The 25,626-nt window shown below is 36.0% G+C and overlaps 1 protein-coding gene across 1 annotated transcript in view; it reads right to left on the minus strand.

Annotated features, from left to right (window-relative positions):
- The window catches only part of LOC141483851 (selection and upkeep of intraepithelial T-cells protein 1), a 566,613-nt gene that overhangs the window by 380,484 nt on the left and 160,503 nt on the right, over positions 1 to 25,626 (minus strand). The window contains exons 2-3 of the mRNA XM_074178752.1: positions 20,993 to 21,163; positions 6,472 to 6,669 (exon numbers count right to left, since the gene is read on the minus strand). Coding sequence (XP_074034853.1) covers positions 6,472 to 6,669; positions 20,993 to 21,163 — 369 coding nt within the window. The remainder of the gene's footprint in view (positions 1 to 6,471; positions 6,670 to 20,992; positions 21,164 to 25,626) is intronic.

The raw sequence follows: 25,626 nt of genomic DNA on the forward strand, positions 1-25,626 counted from the left end.
TTCGCAATCCCGTATGAAATTATTATTAGGTACCATTGTTTAGACGCTGTGTTAATACATTAATTCTGGATGAGCCGTATTGTTCCAAGTCAGCGTAATGCGAATGATGAAATAAATAGTACATTGCTTTCCCGGTATCATTAGCCGCCCATTCCGAATAAACTTAATAGGATTAACTGGCGTAATCATTCTCAACAATACAGACAGAATGAAAATTATTGAATAACCCAATTAATATTTGAATAATGAACTAGATCGAAGTTGAGTGCGAACATTAGTGAGTCATAAAATTATCATGAATTGAGCCACGAAATATAGGAGAATGATTGATGTTTCGGTAATTTCTAGTTACACTTTGACAGTACTCAGAATTTGCTCTGATTTTGATGGCATTTTTTTTCAAATGTTCTTTCTCCATGTTGTTTGTAATCAGAAACTTTTCGAAGCAGAGAGAAATTGGCTATATAGTTTGAACGATACGAATCAAATTTAAAGTGCACTTCTGCGTTGAAGTTGCTTTTGATGGGTAATAACAATAGAAGGGAAACATCTGAGGCGAATGGTAGATATAACAATAATATTTCAATTAATTGTTCATTTGTCTAGAAAGCAAATAGGCAAATACGATTTCTTTTCAAGTGATTTTATGAACAGTTAACAGCAAACTTTAATATATTGAGCGAATTAAACACAATCTTATTTTAGAATACGATGAAAACACTCGTTCGATTGATGACTACTGAAACTGAGAATGTGTCACTTTTTGTATGAAAAAATTTTTCTCTATTTCTTACACGTTTTTTATTTATTTTTTATTTTTGCATTTGGGGACACATGGTTGTTTTTTTTTGGTAGTATTGAAAAAAATATATCGTAAAAATTTATTTGTTTGAAGCAGATATAAATAAAAAAAATCGAATATTGAAGGAAAATAGGAATAATGATTTTGAAAAAAATCGTTTTTTGATATTCCTATTTAGTAGCAAAAAAATTGATGTCCAACAAACGTGTTTTCAAGATATACTTCTTTTTAAGTAATGATTTTGTTTTCAAAAATCATAATATGCATCACTGATGAAAATCTCCCATATAAATTTCAAATATCCTATGAACAATACATTTGTTTGTAACATTTTTTCAAACAAAAAGAGCTAAAAATTATGAAAAATCATTTTTATGTAACTTTGAATGATAAAAATACGAATAAATTTGAATATTTAAAAATATTTCTCTCAAGGGTTTTTATGTAAATTGAAAACTTGTGAAAATGAGTTGATTAACTGAAGTATATCTAATAAAATAATAACGGCAAAAAATTTTTTTCAATGGATTTTCGTTCATTCCAGTGTCTAGAAAGTATGTGATTTTTTCCCCAATGGTGATATTTAATGGGTTGAAATGAATTGTTGGCTGTAGCCGTTACTACGTGGTAGAAAATCATAATGGAGAAAAGAGAATTGAAACCCTCTGTATTTTTTACATTAAACTAACAATGGTTTATTACATTAGCCCTTATATACCACCCCTGTAGGTACTAATTGAGGTACTTGGCTTGATTGATTACCTGAATTTACTGTTTACAATGCGGATGTGCCAATTTGAAAACCGGTGAGTAAACTAAATCGATTTGATCATTTAAAAGGTTGCACCCGCAATGTTTATGCTTGTGAATTTCCGAGAATTCTAAATAATTGAGTTTTTAACCCTTCCTTGCATAGTGTGAATTCCCTTTGTGTAAATTCACTTATACATTAATATACCCTCAGGTCAAACTACCAGAAATCAAGAAATGGGTAACTCTAACATATTTTGGAAAAAGAAGGGTTAAAAACTCAATTATTTGGAATCTTTGGAAATTCACACCCTCACCCTCAACTAGGAAATCGACCTGAGAGAGACACTGGACAAAGTCCGGAAGAGAGCTAACCTTCTGAAAGCTCTGAGAGAAAAGCTTGGGGGATGAGACAGTAGAACTCTGCTTCATACCTATAATACCTTCATAAGACCAGTCCTCGACTACAAAGCAATGATATACTGTACGCTTCCTCCGAGACTGTCCCACCGCATCCTTGCGACCGAAAGAAAGATACTACGCAACATACACAACCTGCACTACCGATACCCTTCCCTACACTTATACAACCTCATAAATACTACACCAATCAACCAAAGATTTCAGGAACTCCGAGGACGATATGCGACCAGGACGATGAGCAGCAACAACACCGATGCCATCGACACGCTCACATCGCCATGGATCCCCCGTGGAGGATCCCGAAGGAAACCTAGGAAAAAGCTCCCCTTCCCACCAGCCAGACTCCTGGGAGCAATGGAAGACCCACCGGAGCCGATCCAGGACATCCTAGAGGATTTCCCACTGGGATACAGATAGCGGATACCTGACAGCAGCGTCCCGGAAAGAACCGAAATCCTAAACACTCACAACCCCGTACCGAGTCCCAACATCTGGACCACCGACCACCGCAACGAACCCGGACTACCACATGGATCAACATAAAAAACAATGAAGAAAACTGGAACACAAAAACAACACAACACAAACACCAATATAAAACACAAAACACACACACAACCTACCCACCCTGAAGAGGCATAAGCCTAGAGCAGGGTCCTACACAAACACATACACACACAAAAATTGTAAATAAGTGTAAAACTTGTAATATACGATTTTCATTTATTCATTCGAACCATTCTTAGTTCAATGTATAAAGTCCTTATAGGACGAAACTGCAGTAACGTTAATTACAAATAAAAGGGGTTAAAATGATTTTCATTGCTCAAAGGTCTGTATGAGTCAGCGCGTGCGCGACGCGCATCGACCGTTTCCAGCACAATTTTCACCTTCAAATTGAAATCATAAATATTGGTGATGGAGTTCCGGAAAGTTAAATTTGTTTTAGGAAATTTCCTCCTCTTTGAGGAGGAAATTTTGCATATCTTCAATATTTTCCGAAATATTTGCAAAAACACAAACCCCCTTTCTTTTAACTGAGTTGTTTATAACTTTTGGAAATTATTCGAGCCCCTCTTGAAATTTTCCAAGAAGTTGCTAGAGCTCGCATCGAATGTGCCCTGGATCTCAATTTTTGGTGCTCTTGGACAAAAGTTCCATGAAAAGGATCTTGTCTTAGATGCGCAGTAATAAAGCAGTTTTGAATATTTCAACTGGGACGCCCCCCCGTGTGAGTAAAAGGAAAGCGTTTAATTATGAACATTGCCTATTCATTACTGTTTCTCCGTACTATTATATTTTCGAAGGCTGGAATTTTGTATGAAGGTCAGTTTTATGTTGAAGATGTGCAATAAAGAACGATTCTTGAATATTCCAACTGAGGTGCCAGCCGCAGGGGAAAAGGCGCGTTAATGAAATAATACCCGAACCCAAAATCGGTACGATCAATCAGCCTTACATCCTTACTGCTGGAAGGACTTGAGAGGATACTTGTCAGACATCAGGAGGGTAGCATTACAGGCATCCCCACTGAATAACCACCAGTATGCTTATCAAATCGACAGATTTAGCGTTGAACAACCTTGTAGAAAAAATTTTCGAATCCCTTGACAACAAGGAGATTGCGGTTGCTGTATTTCTTGATATTGAAGGAGCATTTGATAATGCACTACCTAAATCTATGGGATTGTCTCTGGCTAGACAGGGTATAGAATCGACCATAACTGGCTGGATATATGCCATGCTAATAAACAGAACTGCAACTACGACTCTTCAAGGCGAGGCTATCAGGTTCAGGGTCACCAGGGGCTGCCCTCAAGGTGGAGTACTAATCTCCCCTTCTGTGGTCGCTCCTGGTGGATAGTCTGCTCGATGCCCTCGACAGAAAAAAAGTTGATCTGCAAGCTTATGCAGATGACTTTGTCATCCTGGCAAGGTCCACGTCGGGAATGGTAGTTTGTAATATCCTCCAAAGCGCGTTGGACGTTTTCACAGTTGGTGCCTGAGGGAGCAGATGTCTGTCAACCCCAGCAAAACTGTGTTGATACCCTTCACCAAGAGAAGGAAATTGGACGATCTGTCGCCACTTTTCCTCAATGGTGTGGTCATTCCATTTGGAACGGAGGTGAAATATCTTGGCATTGTCCTTGATAAAAGACTTACCTGGAACGCTCACTTGGAAAAAGTTCTACACAAAGCCAGACTGTCTCTATGGACATGTCGAAGGATCTGTGGTAAAACTTGGGGTTTAGGTCCTAAACAAATCCATTAGATTTATGTGATGATTGTCAGACCAATGATCACTTATGGTGCAATTGCTTGGTGGCTGAAGGCTTTACAGAAAACGGCCCAAGCGAAGCTCTCTGGCTTACAGAGACAGGCTTGTCTGGCTATCAGTGGTGCCATCAGTACCAAACCGTCAGCGGCCATAGAGATTCTTCTAGATCTACCTCCTCTCCACATTTTTCTGGAAAGAGAGGCTAGATGGACTGCATACAGACTTGTGCACATTGCCAATTGCACAAATCAATTCAATGCAAAGTGCAACAGACTGTTGGTTGACATTGGTCATTGCTGGTAAATAAACATATTATTATTATTATTGGAAGTCACAGCATTCTGGAAATGACCTCTGACTTTATGTCTCCAACTGGCAACTACGAACTGCCTTATAAAGTACTATTCCCGAGTATAGAGGACTGTATCCTGCGGGAGAAGGAAACATTAAGAGCAGATAGTTGTTGGTTCACAGATGGATAGAAAACACCTTCCGGTTCTGGTGCAGGTGTTTTCAGTCGCAGACCCAGGACAGAGTTATCTACCTGCCTAGGAACTTTTGCGACTGTATTTTAAGCGGAAATTTACGCTATTGAATTGTGTGCGGAGAGATTGGACAAATCCAACCTCACTCACGAGTCAATAAAAATATTCTCGGACAGTCAAGCGACGTTGGTTCCTTGGTTCTTGGTTCCTACCGAGAAACGTCTAAATTGGTAGCAAACTACCAAAAAAGACTCTTCTTGATAGAAAAACTGAACAGATTGTCTCTGTTCTGATGAAGCTGCTGACTCTTTTGCAAAGGAGGGTGCTGCAAGCGGCTTGATTGGACCAAAACCTGTTGTTGGCATCGCTTTTGGCTTTGCCAAACAAACACTGAACACCTGGATGGCAAGAAGAGTTATGGACTTCTGGCAGAATCTTCCATGATTGGCTCACTCCAAGGCGTTTATTCACCCTTCGAAGCTTGATTCCAAACAGTTGTTGGACTACAGTAGGGATGAACTACGATCTCTAACAGGCCTTCTTACAGGTCACTGTCATTTGAATCATCACCTGTAGAGACTTGGACTGTCGAAAAACAGTGTGTGTCGCCTCTGTCTGGAAAATGATAAAACTACAGAGCATATACTTTGTGCCTGCCCCGCTGGGGACCAAATCAGGTTCTTTGAGTTCGGCAGATCCGTATTCTCACCATCTGACCTGAAAGACCACTCACCATTCAAACTAATCGGCTTCGTTAAGAAGCTAGATTTATCTGGCCGAGTGTGAATTGGTGTGAGTCACAATGAACCCTTACGTGTTGCGGTGGAAGGTCCAATAGACCCACTCACTTCAGATCTACCTACCTACCTACCTGATAACATAATCACTGTTCATCCATGTTCCGAAATTTCCGGTGGATAAATATATAATATGTAGTATCACCACAAAAAATTGGAACTTAATTCGACCAACTAGACGTCGTTTATTGACTTCTAAACGCAATACCTCAGACGTGAAGTTATATAATGAATTGCTAGTGCCTAATAATGAACTACCTACCCATAAGTTCAAGATACTAATTCGAAAATATTTGATGTCACACTGCTTCTACTCGGCGGAGGAGTATTTGGAGGCCGGTGTGAGTTCATGGGAAACTAATAGTGTCATATCAAACACATGACTACAACACATGCCATTGGAGAGCACTCTTCACTCAATATAATTCTAAATAATTAAAAATAAGTGAATATATTTTAAATTGCAGTTTTGTTTTAAATGTGTATTTTATTTTATTTCATTTTACTATTTTATGTGCTGGATCTACCACAAATAGAATAATACTCTGTAATGTGGCTGAATAAATGAATATACTATCAGCATTGCATTCGTGCGGATCCGGTGCGGCTCGCTACTCCATCATATGTCCATAATTTCGCCAATGCTATGTTCAGCGGGATACGAATTCCACATTTAACCTAATTCACGGAATCATATCGCACAAATTTATCTCCAATTAAGATGCGGCATCCCACCCACGCATCACTAAATTGGGTTATTAGGATGGGAATAACCATACCTGAGAGTCTACTCGAAATTTTCTCGGATCGAGCGGCCTTTATATTTCATTCACCCTCCGCTAGTCCCGAGTAAATTATGAAACGACCTTTCCGAGTATGACGTTACATTTTAAACAATATACGTCGTGCGTAAATATATGGGATAAGTTTACTCACCAAGGACGAGCATGCTTTTAGTCTCTATGTCCTCGCTCTGGACGGTGGAAACAGAGCATGTGTAATTCCCCGAGAGATCGGGATCCGCTTTCAGGATATGCAGAGCCCTGTGAATACTGTTGGCATCCACGCTGGCCGCATACTCCAAATTCAGACGGTCCTTGAGAATTCCCAAGCCTTGCGGTCGCTTTTTCGCTCCTGGAATAATCCTTTATCGTAAATCATGAATTTGCATATTTTTGTTGATTTCATAAATTCGCTTCCATACTGTTTTTCCTAACAATTCTCTGCTGTGATTTAAATGGAAAATAACCGAAGTAATATTAGTCGCTTGATAACACCTGTCAAAATCATTTCATTTTCAGGAAGGGTCAGAAACAAGGTCATATATCAAAACTTCAAGAAAAGGTACACAATCAGTTTTTATAAATATGAATCTCAGCTCAGTCAGTCACACGCAATTTGAATCTTCCTATGAAGACTAACTTCACTGGTAAATTTCTTTTTGGAATCAAGGTATGATCCTAAGTTTCCGGTTCCATTAATTGAAGATGAAGGGTGGATAGAAATAAATTCTGAAATTTTACAGACAGCAAACGACCATCCAATGTATGGGTATACATTGGGTAGGCGTACGTTCCGAATTCCACGAACGATTTGATGTACGTCCATCGAAGACTTACATAACATATTCATCAAAGACATCCATGGGATGTTCTTCATAGCAAACTTGAAATTGATTTTTTCGTATTGGAAGTCATCTTCTGTATATAAGAGGAAGAGTAGAGATCAAAAAAAGGTATTGGTTAATCAATAATTTTTCAACAAACTTTCTTCCATGGATTCCAAAATATCTTGTGTGAGATGTGTCATCAAGATATGAGCAAACAAATGGCCGAAATGGTGAAGTGAGCACCTGCATAGATGGAGAACAAACAACGAAAACATAAATGACTTTGACTATGTAATTTCAAACATTGAATGTTGGAAGTCATCTTCTGTATATAAGAGGAAGAGTAGAGATCAAAAAAAGGTATTGGTTAACCAATAATTTTTCAACAAACTTTCTTCCATGGATTCCAAAATATCTTGTGTGAGATGTGTCATCAAGATATGAGCAAACAAATGGCCGAAATGGTGAAGTGAGCACCTGCATAGATGGAGAACAAACAACGAAAACATAAATGACTTTGACTATGTAATTTCAAACATTGAATGTTGGAAGTCATCTTCTGTATATAAGAGGAAGAGTAGAGATCAAAAAAAGGTATTGGTTAACCAATAATTTTTCAACAAACTTTCTTCCATGGATTCCAAAATATCTTGTGTGAGATGTGTCATCAAGATATGAGCAAACAAATGGCCGAAATGGTGAAGTGAGCACCTGCATAGATGGAGAACAAACAACGAAAACATAAATGACTTTGACTATGTAATTTCAAACATTGAATGTTGGAAGTCATCTTCTGTATATAAGAGGAAGAGTAGAGATCAAAAAAAGGTATTGGTTAACCAATAATTTTTCAACAAACTTTCTTCCATGGATTCCAAAATATCTTGTGTGAGATGTGTCATCAAGATATGAGCAAACAAATGGCCGAAATGCTGAAGTGAGCACCTGCATAGATGGAGAACAAACAACGAAAACATAAATGACTTTGACTATGTAATTTCAAACATTGAATGTTGGAAGTCATCTTCTGTATATAAGAGGAAGAGTAGAGATCAAAAAAAGGTATTGGTTAACCAATAATTTTTCAACAAACTTTCTTCCATGGATTCCAAAATATCTTGTGTGAGATGTGTCATCAAGATATGAGCAAACAAATGGCCGAAATGGTGAAGTGAGCACCTGCATAGATGGAGAACAAACAACGAAAACATAAATGACTTTGACTATGTAATTTCAAACATTGAATGTTGGAAGTCATCTTCTGTATATAAGAGGAAGAGTAGAGATCAAAAAAAGGTATTGGTTAACCAATAATTTTTCAACAAACTTTCTTCCATGGATTCCAAAATATCTTGTGTGAGATGTGTCATCAAGATATGAGCAAACAAATGGCCGAAATGCTGAAGTGAGCACCTGCATAGATGGAGAACAAACAACGAAAACATAAATGACTTTGACTATGTAATTTTAAACATTGAATGTTGGAAGTCATCTTCTGTATATAAGAGGAAGAGTAGAGATCAAAAAAAGGTATTGGTTAACCAATAATTTTTCAACAAACTTTCTTCCATGGATTCCAAAATATCTTGTGTGAGATGTGTCATCAAGATATGAGCAAACAAATGGCCGAAATGCTGAAGTGAGCACCTGCATAGATGGAGAACAAAGAACGAAAATATAAATGACTTTGACTATGTAATTTTAAACATTGAATGTTGGAAGTCATCTTCTGTATATAAGAGGAAGAGTAGAGATCAAAAAAAGGTATTGGTTAACCAATAATTTTTCAACAAACTTTATTCCATGGATTCCAAAATATCTTGTGTGAGATGTGTCATCAAGATATGAGCAAACAAATGGCCGAAATGGTGAAGTGAGCACCTGCATAGATGGAGAACAAACAACGAAAACATAAATGACTTTGACTATGTAATTTCAGACATTGAATGTTGGAAGTCATCTTCTGTATATCAGAGGAAGAGTAGAGATCAAAAAAAGGTATTGGTTAACCAATAATTTTTCAACAAACTTTCTTCCATGGATTCCAAAATATCTTGTGTGAGATGTGTCATCAAGATATGAGCAAACAAATGGCCGAAATGCTGAAGTGAGCACCTGCATAGATGGAGAACAAACAACGAAAACATAAATGACTTTGACTATGTAATTTTAAACATTGAATGTTGGAAGTCATCTTCTGTATATAAGAGGAAGAGTAGAGATCAAAAAAAGGTATTGGTTAACCAATAATTTTTCAACAAACTTTCTTCCATGGATTCCAAAATATCTTGTGTGAGATGTGTCATCAAGATATGAGCAAACAAATGGCCGAAATGCTGAAGTGAGCACCTGCATAGATGGAGAACAAACAACGAAAATATAAATGACTTTGACTATGTAATTTTAAACATTGAATGTTGGAAGTCATCTTCTGTATATAAGAGGAAGAGTAGAGATCAAAAAAAGGTATTGGTTAACCAATAATTTTTCAACAAACTTTATTCCATGGATTCCAAAATATCTTGTGTGAGATGTGTCATCAAGATATGAGCAAACAAATGGCCGAAATGGTGAAGTGAGCACCTGCATAGATGGAGAACAAACAACGAAAACATAAATGACTTTGACTATGTAATTTCAAACATTGAATGTTGGAAGTCATCTTCTGTATATAAGAGGAAGAGTAGAGATCAAAAAAAGGTATTGGTTAACCAATAATATTTTTCAACAAACTTTCTTCCATGGATTCCAAAATATCTTGTGTGAGATGTGTCATCAAGATATGAGCAAACAAATGGCCGAAATGGTGAAGTGAGCACCTGCATAGATGGAGAACAAACAACGAAAACATAAATGACTTTGACTATGTAATTTCAAACATTGAATGTTGGAAGTCATCTTCTGTATATAAGAGGAAGAGTAGAGATCAAAAAAAGGTATTGGTTAACCAATAATTTTTCAACAAACTTTCTTCCATGGATTCCAAAATATCTTGTGTGAGATGTGTCATCAAGATATGAGCAAACAAATGGCCGAAATGCTGAAGTGAGCACCTGCATAGATGGAGAACAAACAACGAAAACATAAATGACTTTGACTATGTAATTTTAAACATTGAATGTTGGAAGTCATCTTCTGTATATAAGAGGAAGAGTAGAGATCAAAAAAAGGTATTGGTTAACCAATAATTTTTCAACAAACTTTCTTCCATGGATTCCAAAATATCTTGTGTGAGATGTGTCATCAAGATATGAGCAAACAAATGGCCGAAATGCTGAAGTGAGCACCTGCATAGATGGAGAACAAAGAACGAAAATATAAATGACTTTGACTATGTAATTTTAAACATTGAATGTTGGAAGTCATCTTCTGTATATAAGAGGAAGAGTAGAGATCAAAAAAAGGTATTGGTTAACCAATAATTTTTCAACAAACTTTATTCCATGGATTCCAAAATATCTTGTGTGAGATGTGTCATCAAGATATGAGCAAACAAATGGCCGAAATGGTGAAGTGAGCACCTGCATAGATGGAGAACAAACAACGAAAACATAAATGACTTTGACTATGTAATTTCAGACATTGAATGTTGGAAGTCATCTTCTGTATATCAGAGGAAGAGTAGAGATCAAAAAAAGGTATTGGTTAACCAATAATTTTTCAACAAACTTTCTTCCATGGATTCCAAAATATCTTGTGTGAGATGTGTCATCAAGATATGAGCAAACAAATGGCCGAAATGCTGAAGTGAGCACCTGCATAGATGGAGAACAAACAACGAAAACATAAATGACTTTGACTATGTAATTTTAAACATTGAATGTTGGAAGTCATCTTCTGTATATAAGAGGAAGAGTAGAGATCAAAAAAAGGTATTGGTTAACCAATAATTTTTCAACAAACTTTCTTCCATGGATTCCAAAATATCTTGTGTGAGATGTGTCATCAAGATATGAGCAAACAAATGGCCGAAATGCTGAAGTGAGCACCTGCATAGATGGAGAACAAACAACGAAAATATAAATGACTTTGACTATGTAATTTTAAACATTGAATGTTGGAAGTCATCTTCTGTATATAAGAGGAAGAGTAGAGATCAAAAAAAGGTATTGGTTAACCAATAATTTTTCAACAAACTTTATTCCATGGATTCCAAAATATCTTGTGTGAGATGTGTCATCAAGATATGAGCAAACAAATGGCCGAAATGGTGAAGTGAGCACCTGCATAGATGGAGAACAAACAACGAAAACATAAATGACTTTGACTATGTAATTTCAAACATTGAATGTTGGAAGTCATCTGCTGTATATAAGAGGAAGAGTAGAGATCAAAAAAAGGTATTGGTTAACCAATAATTTTTCAACAAACTTTCTTCCATGGATTCCAAAATATCTTGTGTGAGATGTGTCATCAAGATATGAGCAAACAAATGGCCGAAATGGTGAAGTGAGCACCTGCATAGATGGAGAACAAACAACGAAAACATAAATGACTTTGACTATGTAATTTCAAACATTGAATGTTGGAAGTCATCTTCTGTATATAAGAGGAAGAGTAGAGATCAAAAAAAGGTATTGGTTAACCAATAATTTTTCAACAAACTTTCTTCCATGGATTCCAAAATATCTTGTGTGAGATGTGTCATCAAGATATGAGCAAACAAATGGCCGAAATGGTGAAGTGAGCACCTGCATAGATGGAGAACAAACAACGAAAACATAAATGACTTTGACTATGTAATTTCAAACATTGAATGTTGGAAGTCATCTTCTGTATATAAGAGGAAGAGTAGAGATCAAAAAAAGGTATTGGTTAACCAATAATTTTTCAACAAACTTTCTTCCATGGATTCCAAAATATCTTGTGTGAGATGTGTCATCAAGATATGAGCAAACAAATGGCCGAAATGGTGAAGTGAGCACCTGCATAGATGGAGAACAAACAACGAAAACATAAATGACTTTGACTATGTAATTTCAAACATTGAATGTTGGAAGTCATCTTCTGTATATAAGAGGAAGAGTAGAGATCAAAAAAAGGTATTGGTTAACCAATAATTTTTCAACAAACTTTCTTCCATGGATTCCAAAATATCTTGTGTGAGATGTGTCATCAAGATATGAGCAAACAAATGGCCGAAATGCTGAAGTGAGCACCTGCATAGATGGAGAACAAACAACGAAAACATAAATGACTTTGACTATGTAATTTTAAACATTGAATGTTGGAAGTCATCTTCTGTATATAAGAGGAAGAGTAGAGATCAAAAAAAGGTATTGGTTAACCAATAATTTTTCAACAAACTTTCTTCCATGGATTCCAAAATATCTTGTGTGAGATGTGTCATCAAGATATGAGCAAACAAATGGCCGAAATGCTGAAGTGAGCACCTGCATAGATGGAGAACAAACAACGAAAACATAAATGACTTTGACTATGTAATTTTAAACATTGAATGTTGGAAGTCATCTTCTGTATATAAGAGGAAGAGTAGAGATCAAAAAAAGGTATTGGTTAACCAATAATTTTTCAACAAACTTTCTTCCATGGATTCCAAAATATCTTGTGTGAGATGTGTCATCAAGATATGAGCAAACAAATGGCCGAAATGCTGAAGTGAGCACCTGCATAGATGGAGAACAAACAACGAAAATATAAATGACTTTGACTATGTAATTTTAAACATTGAATGTTGGAAGTCATCTTCTGTATATAAGAGGAAGAGTAGAGATCAAAAAAAGGTATTGGTTAACCAATAATTTTTCAACAAACTTTATTCCATGGATTCCAAAATATCTTGTGTGAGATGTGTCATCAAGATATGAGCAAACAAATGGCCGAAATGGTGAAGTGAGCACCTGCATAGATGGAGAACAAACAACGAAAACATAAATGATTTTGACTATGTAATTTCAGACATTGAATGTTGGAAGTCATCTTCTGTATATCAGAGGAAGAGTAGAGATCAAAAAAAGGTATTGGTTAACCAATAATTTTTCAACAAACTTTCTTCCATGGATTCCAAAATATCTTGTGTGAGATGTGTCATCAAGATATGAGCAAACAAATGGCCGAAATGCTGAAGTGAGCACCTGCATAGATGGAGAACAAACAACGAAAACATAAATGACTTTGACTATGTAATTTTAAACATTGAATGTTGGAAGTCATCTTCTGTATATAAGAGGAAGAGTAGAGATCAAAAAAAGGTATTGGTTAACCAATAATTTTTCAACAAACTTTCTTCCATGGATTCCAAAATATCTTGTGTGAGATGTGTCATCAAGATATGAGCAAACAAATGGCCGAAATGCTGAAGTGAGCACCTGCATAGATGGAGAACAAACAACGAAAATATAAATGACTTTGACTATGTAATTTTAAACATTGAATGTTGGAAGTCATCTTCTGTATATAAGAGGAAGAGTAGAGATCAAAAAAAGGTATTGGTTAACCAATAATTTTTCAACAAACTTTATTCCATGGATTCCAAAATATCTTGTGTGAGATGTGTCATCAAGATATGAGCAAACAAATGGCCGAAATGGTGAAGTGAGCACCTGCATAGATGGAGAACAAACAACGAAAACATAAATGACTTTGACTATGTAATTTCAGACATTGAATGTTGGAAGTCATCTTCTGTATATCAGAGGAAGAGTAGAGATCAAAAAAAGGTATTGGTTAACCAATAATTTTTCAACAAACTTTCTTCCATGGATTCCAAAATATCTTGTGTGAGATGTGTCATCAAGATATGAGCAAACAAATGGCCGAAATGCTGAAGTGAGCACCTGCATAGATGGAGAACAAACAACGAAAACATAAATGACTTTGACTATGTAATTTTAAACATTGAATGTTGGAAGTCATCTTCTGTATATCAGAGGAAGAGTAGAGATCAAAAAAAGGTATTGGTTAACCAATAATTTTTCAACAAACTTTCTTCCATGGATTCCAAAATATCTTGTGTGAGATGTGTCATCAAGATATGAGCAAACAAATGGCCGAAATGCTGAAGTGAGCACCTGCATAGATGGAGAACAAACAACGAAAACATAAATGACTTTGACTATGTAATTTCAGACATTGAATGTTGGAAGTCATCTTCTGTATATCAGAGGAAGAGTAGAGATCAAAAAAAGGTATTGGTTAACCAATAATTTTTCAACAAACTTTCTTCCATGGATTCCAAAATATCTTGTGTGAGATGTGTCATCAAGATATGAGCAAACAAATGGCCGAAATGGTGAAGTGAGCACCTGCATAGATGGAGAACAAACAACGAAAACATAAATGACTTTGACTATGTAATTTCAAACATTGAATGTTGGAAGTCATCTTCTGTATATAAGAGGAAGAGTAGAGATCAAAAAAAGGTATTGGTTAACCAATAATTTTTCAACAAACTTTCTTCCATGGATTCCAAAATATCTTGTGTGAGATGTGTCATCAAGATATGAGCAAACAAATGGCCGAAATGGTAAAGTGAGCACCTGCATAGATGGAGAACAAACAACGAAAACATAAATGACTTTGACTATGTAATTTTAAACATTGAATGTTGGAAGTCATCTTCTGTATATAAGAGGAAGAGTAGAGATCAAAAAAAGGTATTGGTTAACCAATAATTTTTCAACAAACTTTCTTCCATGGATTCCAAAATATCTTGTGTGAGATGTGTCATCAAGATATGAGCAAACAAATGGCCGAAATGATGAAGTGAGCACCTGCATAGATGGAGAACAAACAACGAAAACATAAATGACTTTGACTATGTAATTTTAAACATTGAATGTTGGAAGTCATCTTCTGTATATAAGAGGAAGAGTAGAGATCAAAAAAAGGTATTGGTTAACCAATAATTTTTCAACAAACTTTCTTCCATGGATTCCAAAATATCTTGTGTGAGATGTGTCATCAAGATATGAGCAAACAAATGGCCGAAATGCTGAAGTGAGCACCTGCATAGATGGAGAACAAACAACGAAAATATAAATGACTTTGACTATGTAATTTTAAACATTGAATGTTGGAAGTCATCTTCTGTATATAAGAGGAAGAGTAGAGATCAAAAAAAGGTATTGGTTAACCAATAATTTTTCAACAAACTTTATTCCATGGATTCCAAAATATCTTGTGTGAGATGTGTCATCAAGATATGAGCAAACAAATGGCCGAAATGGTGAAGTGAGCACCTGCATAGATGGAGAACAAACAACGAAAACATAAATGACTTTGACTATGTAATTTCAGACATTGAATGTTGGAAGTCATCTTCTGTATATCAGAGGAAGAGTAGAGATCAAAAAAAGGTATTGGTTAACCAATAATTTTTCAACAAACTTTCTTCCATGGATTCCAAAATATCTTGTGTGAGATGTGTCATCAAGATATGAGCAAACAAATGGCCGAAATGCTGAAGTGAGCACCTGCATAGATGGAGAACAAACAACGAAAATATAAATGACTTTGACTATGTAATTTTAAACATTGAATGTTGGAAGTCATCTTCTGTATATAAGAGGAAGAGTAGAGATCAAAAAAAGGTATTGGTTAACCAATAATTTTTCAACAAACTTTATTCCATGGATTCCAAAATATCTTGTGTGAGATGTGTCATCAAGATATGAGCAAACAAATGGCCGAAATGGTGAAGTGAGCACCTGCATAGATGGAGAACAAACAACGAAAACATAAATGACTTTGACTATGTAATTTCAGACATTGAATGTTGGAAGTCATCTTCTGTATATCAGAGGAAGAGTAGAGATCAAAAAAAGGTATTGGTTAACCAATAATTTTTCAACAAACTTTATTCCATGGATTCCAAAATATCTTGTGTGAGATGTGTCATCAAGATATGAGCAAACAAATGGCCGAAATGGTGAAGTGAGCACCTGCATAGATGGAGAACAAACAACGAAAACATAAATGACTTTGACTATGTAATTTCAGACATTGAATGTTGGAAGTCATCTTCTGTATATCAGAGGAAGAGTAGAGATCAAAAAAAGGTATTGGTTAACCAATAATTTTTCAACAAACTTTATTCCATGGATTCCAAAATATCTTGTGTGAGATGTGTCATCAAGATATGAGCAAAAAAATGGCCGAAATGGTGAAGTGAGCACCTGCATAGATGGAGAACAAACAACGAAAACATAAATGATTTTGACTATGTAATTTCAAACATTGAATGTAACTGGCTGAGACTTGATGATGATCTATATGAAACTCATCACATGGACTGGGAAGTGTCGGGATCAACACACAGATGGCGCTAGTCTTAATGCATTCAACGCTCTTTCAGTTAGTACCAACCTTAAAAAGAGATCTGTTGAAATCTCATGATATTCTAGTTATAAGTTTGTGAGTATTGTGGTGAAAGTGAGACTGCACTACATATCATCTGTAATTTCCCGAAATCCTATTTTCAATTTATGAGAAAAAAATCTATGAAGCTGTTAACCACGTACTCTGAATTTGAAAGGTCTTTGCCAATTTCCAAGCCTCGATCACCAGCTCTAGTTCCCGCTATTCCATGGTGGCGGGCAATTGCAGAGAAGAAGATCCCAACTCCTGAAGACTTCACAGGCTCCATCCGAAACATGTAGCCACTCCAACCTCAAAAGTACTTGGCCTCCCTGTTGTCATGGGTTGTTGGGTCTCAAAGTCGAGTTGATACAGCTTCTTTCCAGTCTATTTCACTACTCCAAACAAGTGGAGTAAGACTGAAAGAGCAAGCAAAATCATTGCAGCATCTCTGTTCTTTCTCTGTGATTACCAGATCTGTCGGATACTTGCTGATTCTGATACTGCAGACACTGATACTTGCCGCGGAGAGAGTTCTTCACTGCTGTTACCCCGTGTGAGTAGCATTGTTTCACCCCGAGGTAAGTATACGTCTCTCTGGCAATGAAATGGTGTAGGATGCTACCATCTATGAGCTGCACATTCTCTCCGTAGTCCACTTTTGAGATGGACCATTGCACATTTATCTATTCCGAGCAGAAGAGAAGGAAACTGAGGAAATCTCCCCGAAATACACCCCTTCTGAATGTGACCCACCCTGTTTGGACTCTAGTCTGGACGTTTTTGGGCAAATGCAATATGAGCTCATGCGATATTATATCAAAAACCTTGCGTTTATCGATCCTGGCCGTAGAGAGGTTACGCTCATACTGTGTCGAATCCTGCATTATACATCTATCGATGAGCAGGTTTTCCTCACATCCAGCGACTCCTATCTTCGACCATCTTGGCGCATATACAGGCTGATTCACGGTGGATGGCACATTAGACGTTTCTGGTGAACCAGACAACGGATCACTTTGAAAATTCAATGGAGGGCATATTCGGACATTCTCTAGCCAACTAAAATATTTTCGACAATGCGGTGTTGCCGCTTCTATTAGAAAGCAGTAGCAACTTTGATTTTTCAAATGGAACACTCTGTATATAATATTATTTTTGGAATCTCCAACAATTGCCCGACAACTTTTCTTGATATTTCCCTATACCTATCTGTTACCGTTTTCGAAATAAAAATTAATTTCAATTTTTTTCTTCGAAAATCATGACTTCTAAAAATGCCGATATCTTTCAGTTTAGAAGTACTATGATATCGAAATTTGGTTTGGAGTTAGATGATACTTGGACACTTCTCACACGTCAGCCTAATCTCCGTTACTTCAATACAGGGTGGTAAAAAAATACAGTTTTTCGTTTGCTTGAAAAAGTTGCTGAAATTTGATTATTTCAAATGGAACACCCTGTATATTATTGAAAATTCGGAAAGCTGCTGAAATTTGCTTTCTTTCTATGTATATCATACCTATACCTAACTAGTCAAGTTTCGGACTTATGAACATTTATTTGTTAAAATGTCCCTTCAGAATGGTATTTCCATTCGGTATTTGGTAAACAGGCCATGATTACTATTTGACAGTAGCGTTGTGACATTCTCCTAATAATATCGACATTTTCGTCACTTCAGAAGTTGCAAATACCTTCAAAACGATGGAACAAAACTATTCAAACGAAGTTATTTTTGGACAGTGTGACAAAATTATCAGCAGAACATGTAGAAAGTTCAATGAAATGTATCCGAATCTACCGCCAATGAACCTCAAGAAATTTATACGAATTCAAAACAATTTCAATATGTTTGGATAAACTTTAAAAAAGCACCAAGAAACTTGAAATTGGAAATATTGATATGAATAATTATAAAAAAGTAAAACAATCATGTGGAATATTTCAAAATATGTTCGAATCGCTGGCCGTTCACTTCCAAGCACTTTAAAATGCGGGTGTTGACTGCTTTCGTGGTGGCAGATCTGATTTCATTGGGATCCAAATCTTCAAATGTTTGGGCAATCCTTTCTAACAATTCATCTCTCGAACGCACGGGTATTTTGTAAACTTTTTCTTTAAACATTCCCCACAAATAAAAATCTAATGGATTAAGATCGGGTGATCTCGCTGGCCAATTCCATGGTCCCAAGCGCCTCATCCACCGATCGTCAAATAGTCTATCCAGTTCTGCGCTCACTTCTCTTGTGCAATGTGCAGGAGCTCCGTCTAGTTGGTACCAACAGTTTCGATAATCTTCGAGTGGCAGATTATCCACGAAACTGTCTACAGTATTCTCCAAAATATTCAGGTAGCTTCTGGATGTTAATGACTCCTCGTATATCACGTACCTCAATTTGTTGTCCATCAACATGCAGAAGACATTAAAACTAAATTTTTCTTGAAATCCGGCTTCTTTTGTGACGTGAGGATTTTCACTGGACCAATAATGACGATTTTTTCTATTGAAAATCCCTTCTCTCGAAAATTTCGATTCATCAATCCAAATAATTTTATTTAAAAAAGTGGATCTTCTTGAATGCGTGTCAACAACATTTCACAAAATTCTACTCTCTGTTGAGGATCTTGAGGCTTCATTGCTTGAATTTTGGTGAATTTATAATCATGCATTTTATGTCTTCGCAAGATTCTTTGAACCGATGAATATTTTATACCCAAATCTTCTTCAGCACTTCTTATCGATGACTCATGACTCGGGAAATGCGTGAAAATATGCTAAGACATTAATCTGGTTGTCTTCGAAAGTTAGGGGTCGAGGCAAGTTTCTTGGTGCTTTTAAAGTTGATCCAAATGCATTGAAATTGTTCTGAATTCGTATAAATTTCTTGAGGTTCATTGGCGGTAGATTCGGATACATTTCATTGAACTTTCTACATGTTCTGCTGATAATTTTGTCACACTGTCCAAAAATAATAAACAAATTCATAAGAACTTCGTTTGAATAGTTTTGTTCCATCGTTTTGAAGGTATTTGCAACTTCTGAAGTGACGAAAATGTCGATATTATTAGGAGAATGTTACAACGCCACTGTCAAATAGTAATCATGGCCTGCTTACCAAATACCGAATGGAAATACTATTCTGAAGGGACATTTTCACAAATAAATGTTCATAAGTCCGAAACTTGACTAGTTAGGTATAGGTATGATATACATAGAAAGAAAGCAAATTTCAGCAGCTTTCCGAATTTTCAATAATATACAGGGTGTTCTATTTAAAATAATCAAATTTCAGCAACTTTTTCAAGCAAACGAAAAAACTGTATTTTTTTACCACCCTGTATTGAAGTAACGGAGATCAGGCTGACGTGTGGGAAGTGTCCAAGTATCACCTAACTCCAAACCAAATTTCGATATCATAGTACTTCTTAACTAAAAGATATCGGCATTTTTAGAAGTCATGATTTTCGAAGAAAAAAATTGAAATTAATTTTTATTTCGAAAACGGTAACAGATAGGTATAGGGAAATATCAAGAAAAGTTGTCGGGCAATTGTTGGAGATTGATTCCAAAAATAATATTATATACAGAGTGTTCCATTTGAAAAATCAAAGTTGCCACTGCTTTTTAATAGAAGTGGCAACACCGCATTGTCGAAAATATTTTAGTTGGCTAGAGAATGTCCGAATATGCCCTCCATTGAATTTTCAAAGTGATTCGTTGTCTGGTTCACCAGAAACGTCTAATGTGCCATCCACCGTGAATCAGCCTGTACACTTTCGAATACTTGCTCAACTGCGGTGAGTATTCGTGTGTATAATATTCTCGTAATCAACTCACAACACGAATTTTAGCAAATTATAGATCTGTAATCCGCTTCCCAAAAAACAAATACGGAATTGGCTGTCCGGCTATGAGTTGCAAACTCTGGCTATATGACGGTGGGTGCTTAGTAGTTTTTTCCACCAATGAGTGTTCAGCCCATCTGGGCCTGGAGCAGCAAAGTTTTTGGAACCTACAAGAGCTCTTCGAAGGGCATCTGGGGTTATGGGGTTGATGAAAGCTTGAATTGAATTTTAGGTCAACTCTGTATGATTTCAACTCATTTGGTGAAAAGCGCTCGTATTTATTTTACGTCTGATGTATCAACTTCATATGTCTAATATTTGGGATTACCTAACGATAAAAATGGAGTGTTCAGAATGAAGTAGTAGCTTCTGGCTATATTTGAAAGTGATGAAAAGGTAGCTAACTGATCATATAAGAGACAGACAGAGAAAGAAAGCGGTGTACTCCAGAAAATTTAAGATTTGTGAAGAACAATTATTTTTTTCCAGATACGATATTTGTTTTGGAATGGGATTTTAAAGAAAAAGAATTTTCATATTTGGCTCACACGTGCTTTATTGAATATGATTGTGGTGGTATTTTCAGAGACATATTATCTTCAACCAAATATTTTATCGATTCCAATACTAATATCGTGCTAGGAAATGAGAAAAGCATCATCAGAATTTTAGAAAACTCACCTGGTATCCATTGGTACACCCATTTACCGTTAAAAAACCACTTCACAACCAATTCATCATCCTTGTCCTCTAAAGTAAAGTCACAATCAAGAACCACAGGTTTTCCATAATGAATTACTTCCGGCACTTCAAGTTTATTTATTTTAACACTCTGACTAGATTTCAGCAAACCTGAAATAAAAATGGAATATTGTTAGTTTTATAGGAATGTAGGCTTTCACGGATGAAGTCAGTTTCGTCTCATTTTCAAACAATTACAATAATTGCTTGAAAAGGTCCCTAAAAGACGAAATTGCAGTAACATTAATTACGAATGAAAGTGGTAAGAAAACATGGAAAGTCTCATTTCTCATTTTTCACAATAATGTTTCTACAATATCTGTGTCGTGGTTGTATAGTAATTTGAATCACCATGAATATTACTACCTGCCGATTTTCTATAACATGAATTCATCACCTGAACTTTTTAGAAACAGCTCATAAGACTGAAAAAATGGAGAACAATTTTCACCTTCTTCCAGTATCTGTTCTAATCACGAATTTTCTCTTTGAAAACTAAATTCAAATATATCCGGTCATTGAGCAATGAACATGAATGCTCTCTCTATTCTTTTGTAATAAGTTTTCCTCTTTGTCCGGTACTTGCAAAACCAAGCTCTGAACCAAAGAATATTATTGAACATTATGTCACACTCACTTCGGTCATCCTACTAATAATATCGCACGTTTTTTGAAAGGCGAAAGAATTGAACGTATTTTAGAAAACCAAGGACAATTTGAGTAAAATAAACAAAAGCAATGAAGATAAAACTTCGGTGGTGGATAGATCGAAAATATACAAGTTGAATTGTAGTTCTTGTCAAAACACTATGTTGAACGTCTCCGGCTGTCGTAGAGGATCCACTTTTCATCACACGTGAAGATCCGATTTAAAAAAAACGGACCTCAAAGTATGACAATTTCTGTCGATAGTTCAAATCGAGGGGTATTTTTCGAGCTTATCGACCTTTCCAATACGTTTTGAACCAACAAAAACTTCAAGGAAGCTGACGCCCAGTATTTCCACCATTTCACGCACCGTTTGTGATAGGTCAGTCTTCACCAGGATCTTCCTGGTTTACTGTAGGTCATCCACATCGGGGCTCATCTTCGAATCTGAAATTCCCGTAAAGAAATTTCGCATACCATCGTTCAACATTATCATGTTTTTATTCGAAAACTACACCTTGTGATTTGATCTCCACAAACTTTATTTGAAAAATATATCACAACATGTTTCGCTAGCGAAATTGCTATGGATCCACATCAAGTAACGGCCGAATCGATCAGAAAATAAAACATTAGCATTGCCAAACGCCTAGGTGATTGGAATTCCTAGAGGGGATCAAAAATCGCTCAGCGCCATCATATAATAATAAGCTGAAAAGAGAAAAAAAAAATGAAAGTTTGGAAAAAATGAACATCATCAATGTATAGAGTACAAAATTCCCTAACGATCAGTTTATACCGCGACACAGTAGAATACAAATGGAGATAAAAAAATACATGACATTATAATTGACAAAACTTTTGAAACAACCCAGTTTGATAGTTCTGAATGGAAGATTCCTATCGATAACCTAATTGGGGATATTTATAGTATAGAAATGTACAAGTAAAGGAATTTCACATGTGAAATGAACAAACTGAGGAAGCAAGTCAAGGGGTATGGAATCCTTTGAAGAGGTGTGAAATCTTCACCTTTCTCTCCCTCCACAGTTAAACTAACCAACCATGTAATTCCACGCAAATATCAGACCTGAAATAATATTTAACTTGCATTCCGCACGACTGAAACAATGCAAACTCTCCAATTTCGTCTGTTTTTCCTCTCTTTTCATGTTCATAAAATGTCTCCCTCGGGACAACTTGATTATCTTCATTTTCAATTATGAATCTCTTTGTCCCTACAAACCACATTACCCGGGTAAAGGTACCCAATCTCTGCTGCTGTATACAGAATACGTTACCGAATCTTTGTGGGGGTGATATTTCAAAAAGTAAAGAAATAATTCATTGTTTTTGTCTACCGCAGGCAGAAAATATCGTCGAGGGAGTGTTTAGGCTAATTCTTCACATCCCCCTACGTTTTGTTATCGCTTATCTGGCTTTCATTTTCCATACTTCATTCTTTCAAAGTACTTAAATATCATCCGCGTTATCCATTTTCGCTGTGATTTTTTTGGAATGGATGTTTCTGGAAAGTTTTATGTAATTGTTTGGGAGATAGCGAATAACTTGCTATCAGGAAGCAAAGAAGAACTCTCCGAAAAGTTTTGTTATAATAAGGTTTATTCGGGTTCGCATTTCATTTTTATCAATCATACAATTGAAGTAATACACGAGCTTTCTCAAGTGTTTACATACTTAGGAAGCTTTTGTGTAGCGAAACACTATACCCAGCACACTCATTTTATTGTGAGATTTTCACTGGGCAGTTCAAAAAACCACAACACGTGTTTTGCTTTACACTAGCTTCCTCGTGTGTTTGTATATTTATCAGTGAAACACTGTACAATAGCTCCCTTAGTCGATACTGAGTGGGCTTTTGTATAGCGAAACACTATACTAAAGCTATCTCAGTTGGAAAGCATAACAAACGCATCATCGGTTGAATAGCTCAACACTGTACAATATATTCCTCAGTTATTTGGCAAACCACTGTATAATTGTTCCCTTAGCTTCATACTGATTGAGCTAGCTGCATACTAAGTGAGCACTATGCAATAGCTCTCTCAGTTCAATTGGGAAATACTTCATAAAAGCTTCCTCGGTTGTATGGCGAACCACTATACAAATGCTTCTTTGTTGCATACTGAGTGAGCTATTGTGAAGCGGAACACTATACAATATCTCTTTCAGTTACATATTTAGTTAGATATACGAATATAGTATAACGAAATACTATATTATGGAAGCTTCATCAGTTGTATACATGAACACTATACAATAGCACCCCCAGTTGTATAGCGAATCACTATATGATAATTTTGTCAGTTGCATACTCAGAAATATATTATATAGCGAAACACTATACAATAGATTTCTCAGTTGTATAGCGTACCACAATACAATAGCTTTCCCAGTTGCATAACTGTTGTATAGCGAAACACTATGCAATAGCTTTCTTAGTTGTATAGTGCAATACTATATAATAGCTTCATTTTTTGCATACTTATTGAGCTGATGCCACAATAAAATAACTTCCTCTGTTGCATACAAGGTGAACTGTTGTATAGCGGAACACTATACAGTTGAATACTGAGTGAACTGTTGTATAGTGAAACAGTATATGAAAGCTTTCTCAGTTACATACAAATTGAGCTATTGTATATCAAAATACTATAAAAAACCTTTTTAATAGTTTCATAGCTGCACATCTCACAATACCTCCTTCAGTTGTATAGCGAAACACTTCACGAAAACTTTCTCACGTGTAGAAAAAAACACTATACAATAGCTTCCGTAGCTGCATACTAAATGAGCCTTTGTATAGCGAAATACTATATGAAAGCTTCCTCTGTTTTATTACTCAACACTATACAGTCACTAAACAATAACTTTCTTTATTGCATAGTGAGCTAGCTATTGTATAACGAAACACTATACTACAGCTTCCTCATTTGCTTACTGTTGGATTCAAAATGTATGTTTTTATCATTCCCTCTGTATATAGATTTTTTATTTATTTTATGTGATGTCTGATAATATTTTTTAGTTAAATCAAGTTTGTTAGTAGAAAGAAGATGTTGATGACAGTTGTCAAATAAATAGAATTTAAATACGTCAGTAAGACTTTATTTGATAATAAAATTATATCCATCCCATATTTAAAATAGTGGCGACCGTGACAGGACTAAATTATTGACGATGGATATTATGCAGAAAGAAAGAGAGCAGCTGCGAAGACATTTTCGCAATACTAGCAGCGACCTAGATGTAGCCTTGAGTACGAAGCAAACTAGTAAGGCACAAATACTATCACTCTTGAGACAATTGGAAGACAAGAGTGATAGAATATTCACTATTGATGAGAACTTCAAGGAGCAGTTATTTTCCGGAAAGTTTAACGATGCCGAAGTTCAACAAGAGTTCGACGAAATGGAGTTTTATAGAGCTGAAGTAATCAAATATAAATCTGAATGCGAAATCCGATTGGCAGATAACCAAATGCGAGCAGATTGTGGAACCAGTTCACAAATTTCTTACGGTGAAAAAATCAATCGAAAATTCAGATTGCCAAAGTTAGAACTGATCAAATTCGACGGAAATGTGAAAAGCTGGATTGGGTTCTGGGGACAGTTTAAAAAGATAGACCAGGATGAAGACATCGATTTAGAAGACAAGTTTCAGTATTTGGTGCAGGCAATGGAACAAGGATCACCAGCACGGGAACTTGTGGAAAGTTTTCCTCCATCCGGCGCAAACTACAAAAAAGCACTTGACCAGTTGAAAGTACGGTTCGCTAGAGACGAATTTCTGATTGAGGTTTATGTGAGAGAGTTGCTGAACCTAGTTCTTCACCAGGTAAACAAAAATAAGTCAGGTATGTCATTGTCATCTTTATACGATAGATTGGAGACTCAATTACGAGC

The sequence above is a fragment of the Leptinotarsa decemlineata genome, unplaced genomic scaffold, assembly GCF_025532065.1.
Source record: "Leptinotarsa decemlineata unplaced genomic scaffold, Ldec_3_MD MMD2_tig00004307_RagTag_RagTag, whole genome shotgun sequence".
Taxonomy (NCBI): domain Eukaryota; kingdom Metazoa; phylum Arthropoda; class Insecta; order Coleoptera; family Chrysomelidae; genus Leptinotarsa; species Leptinotarsa decemlineata.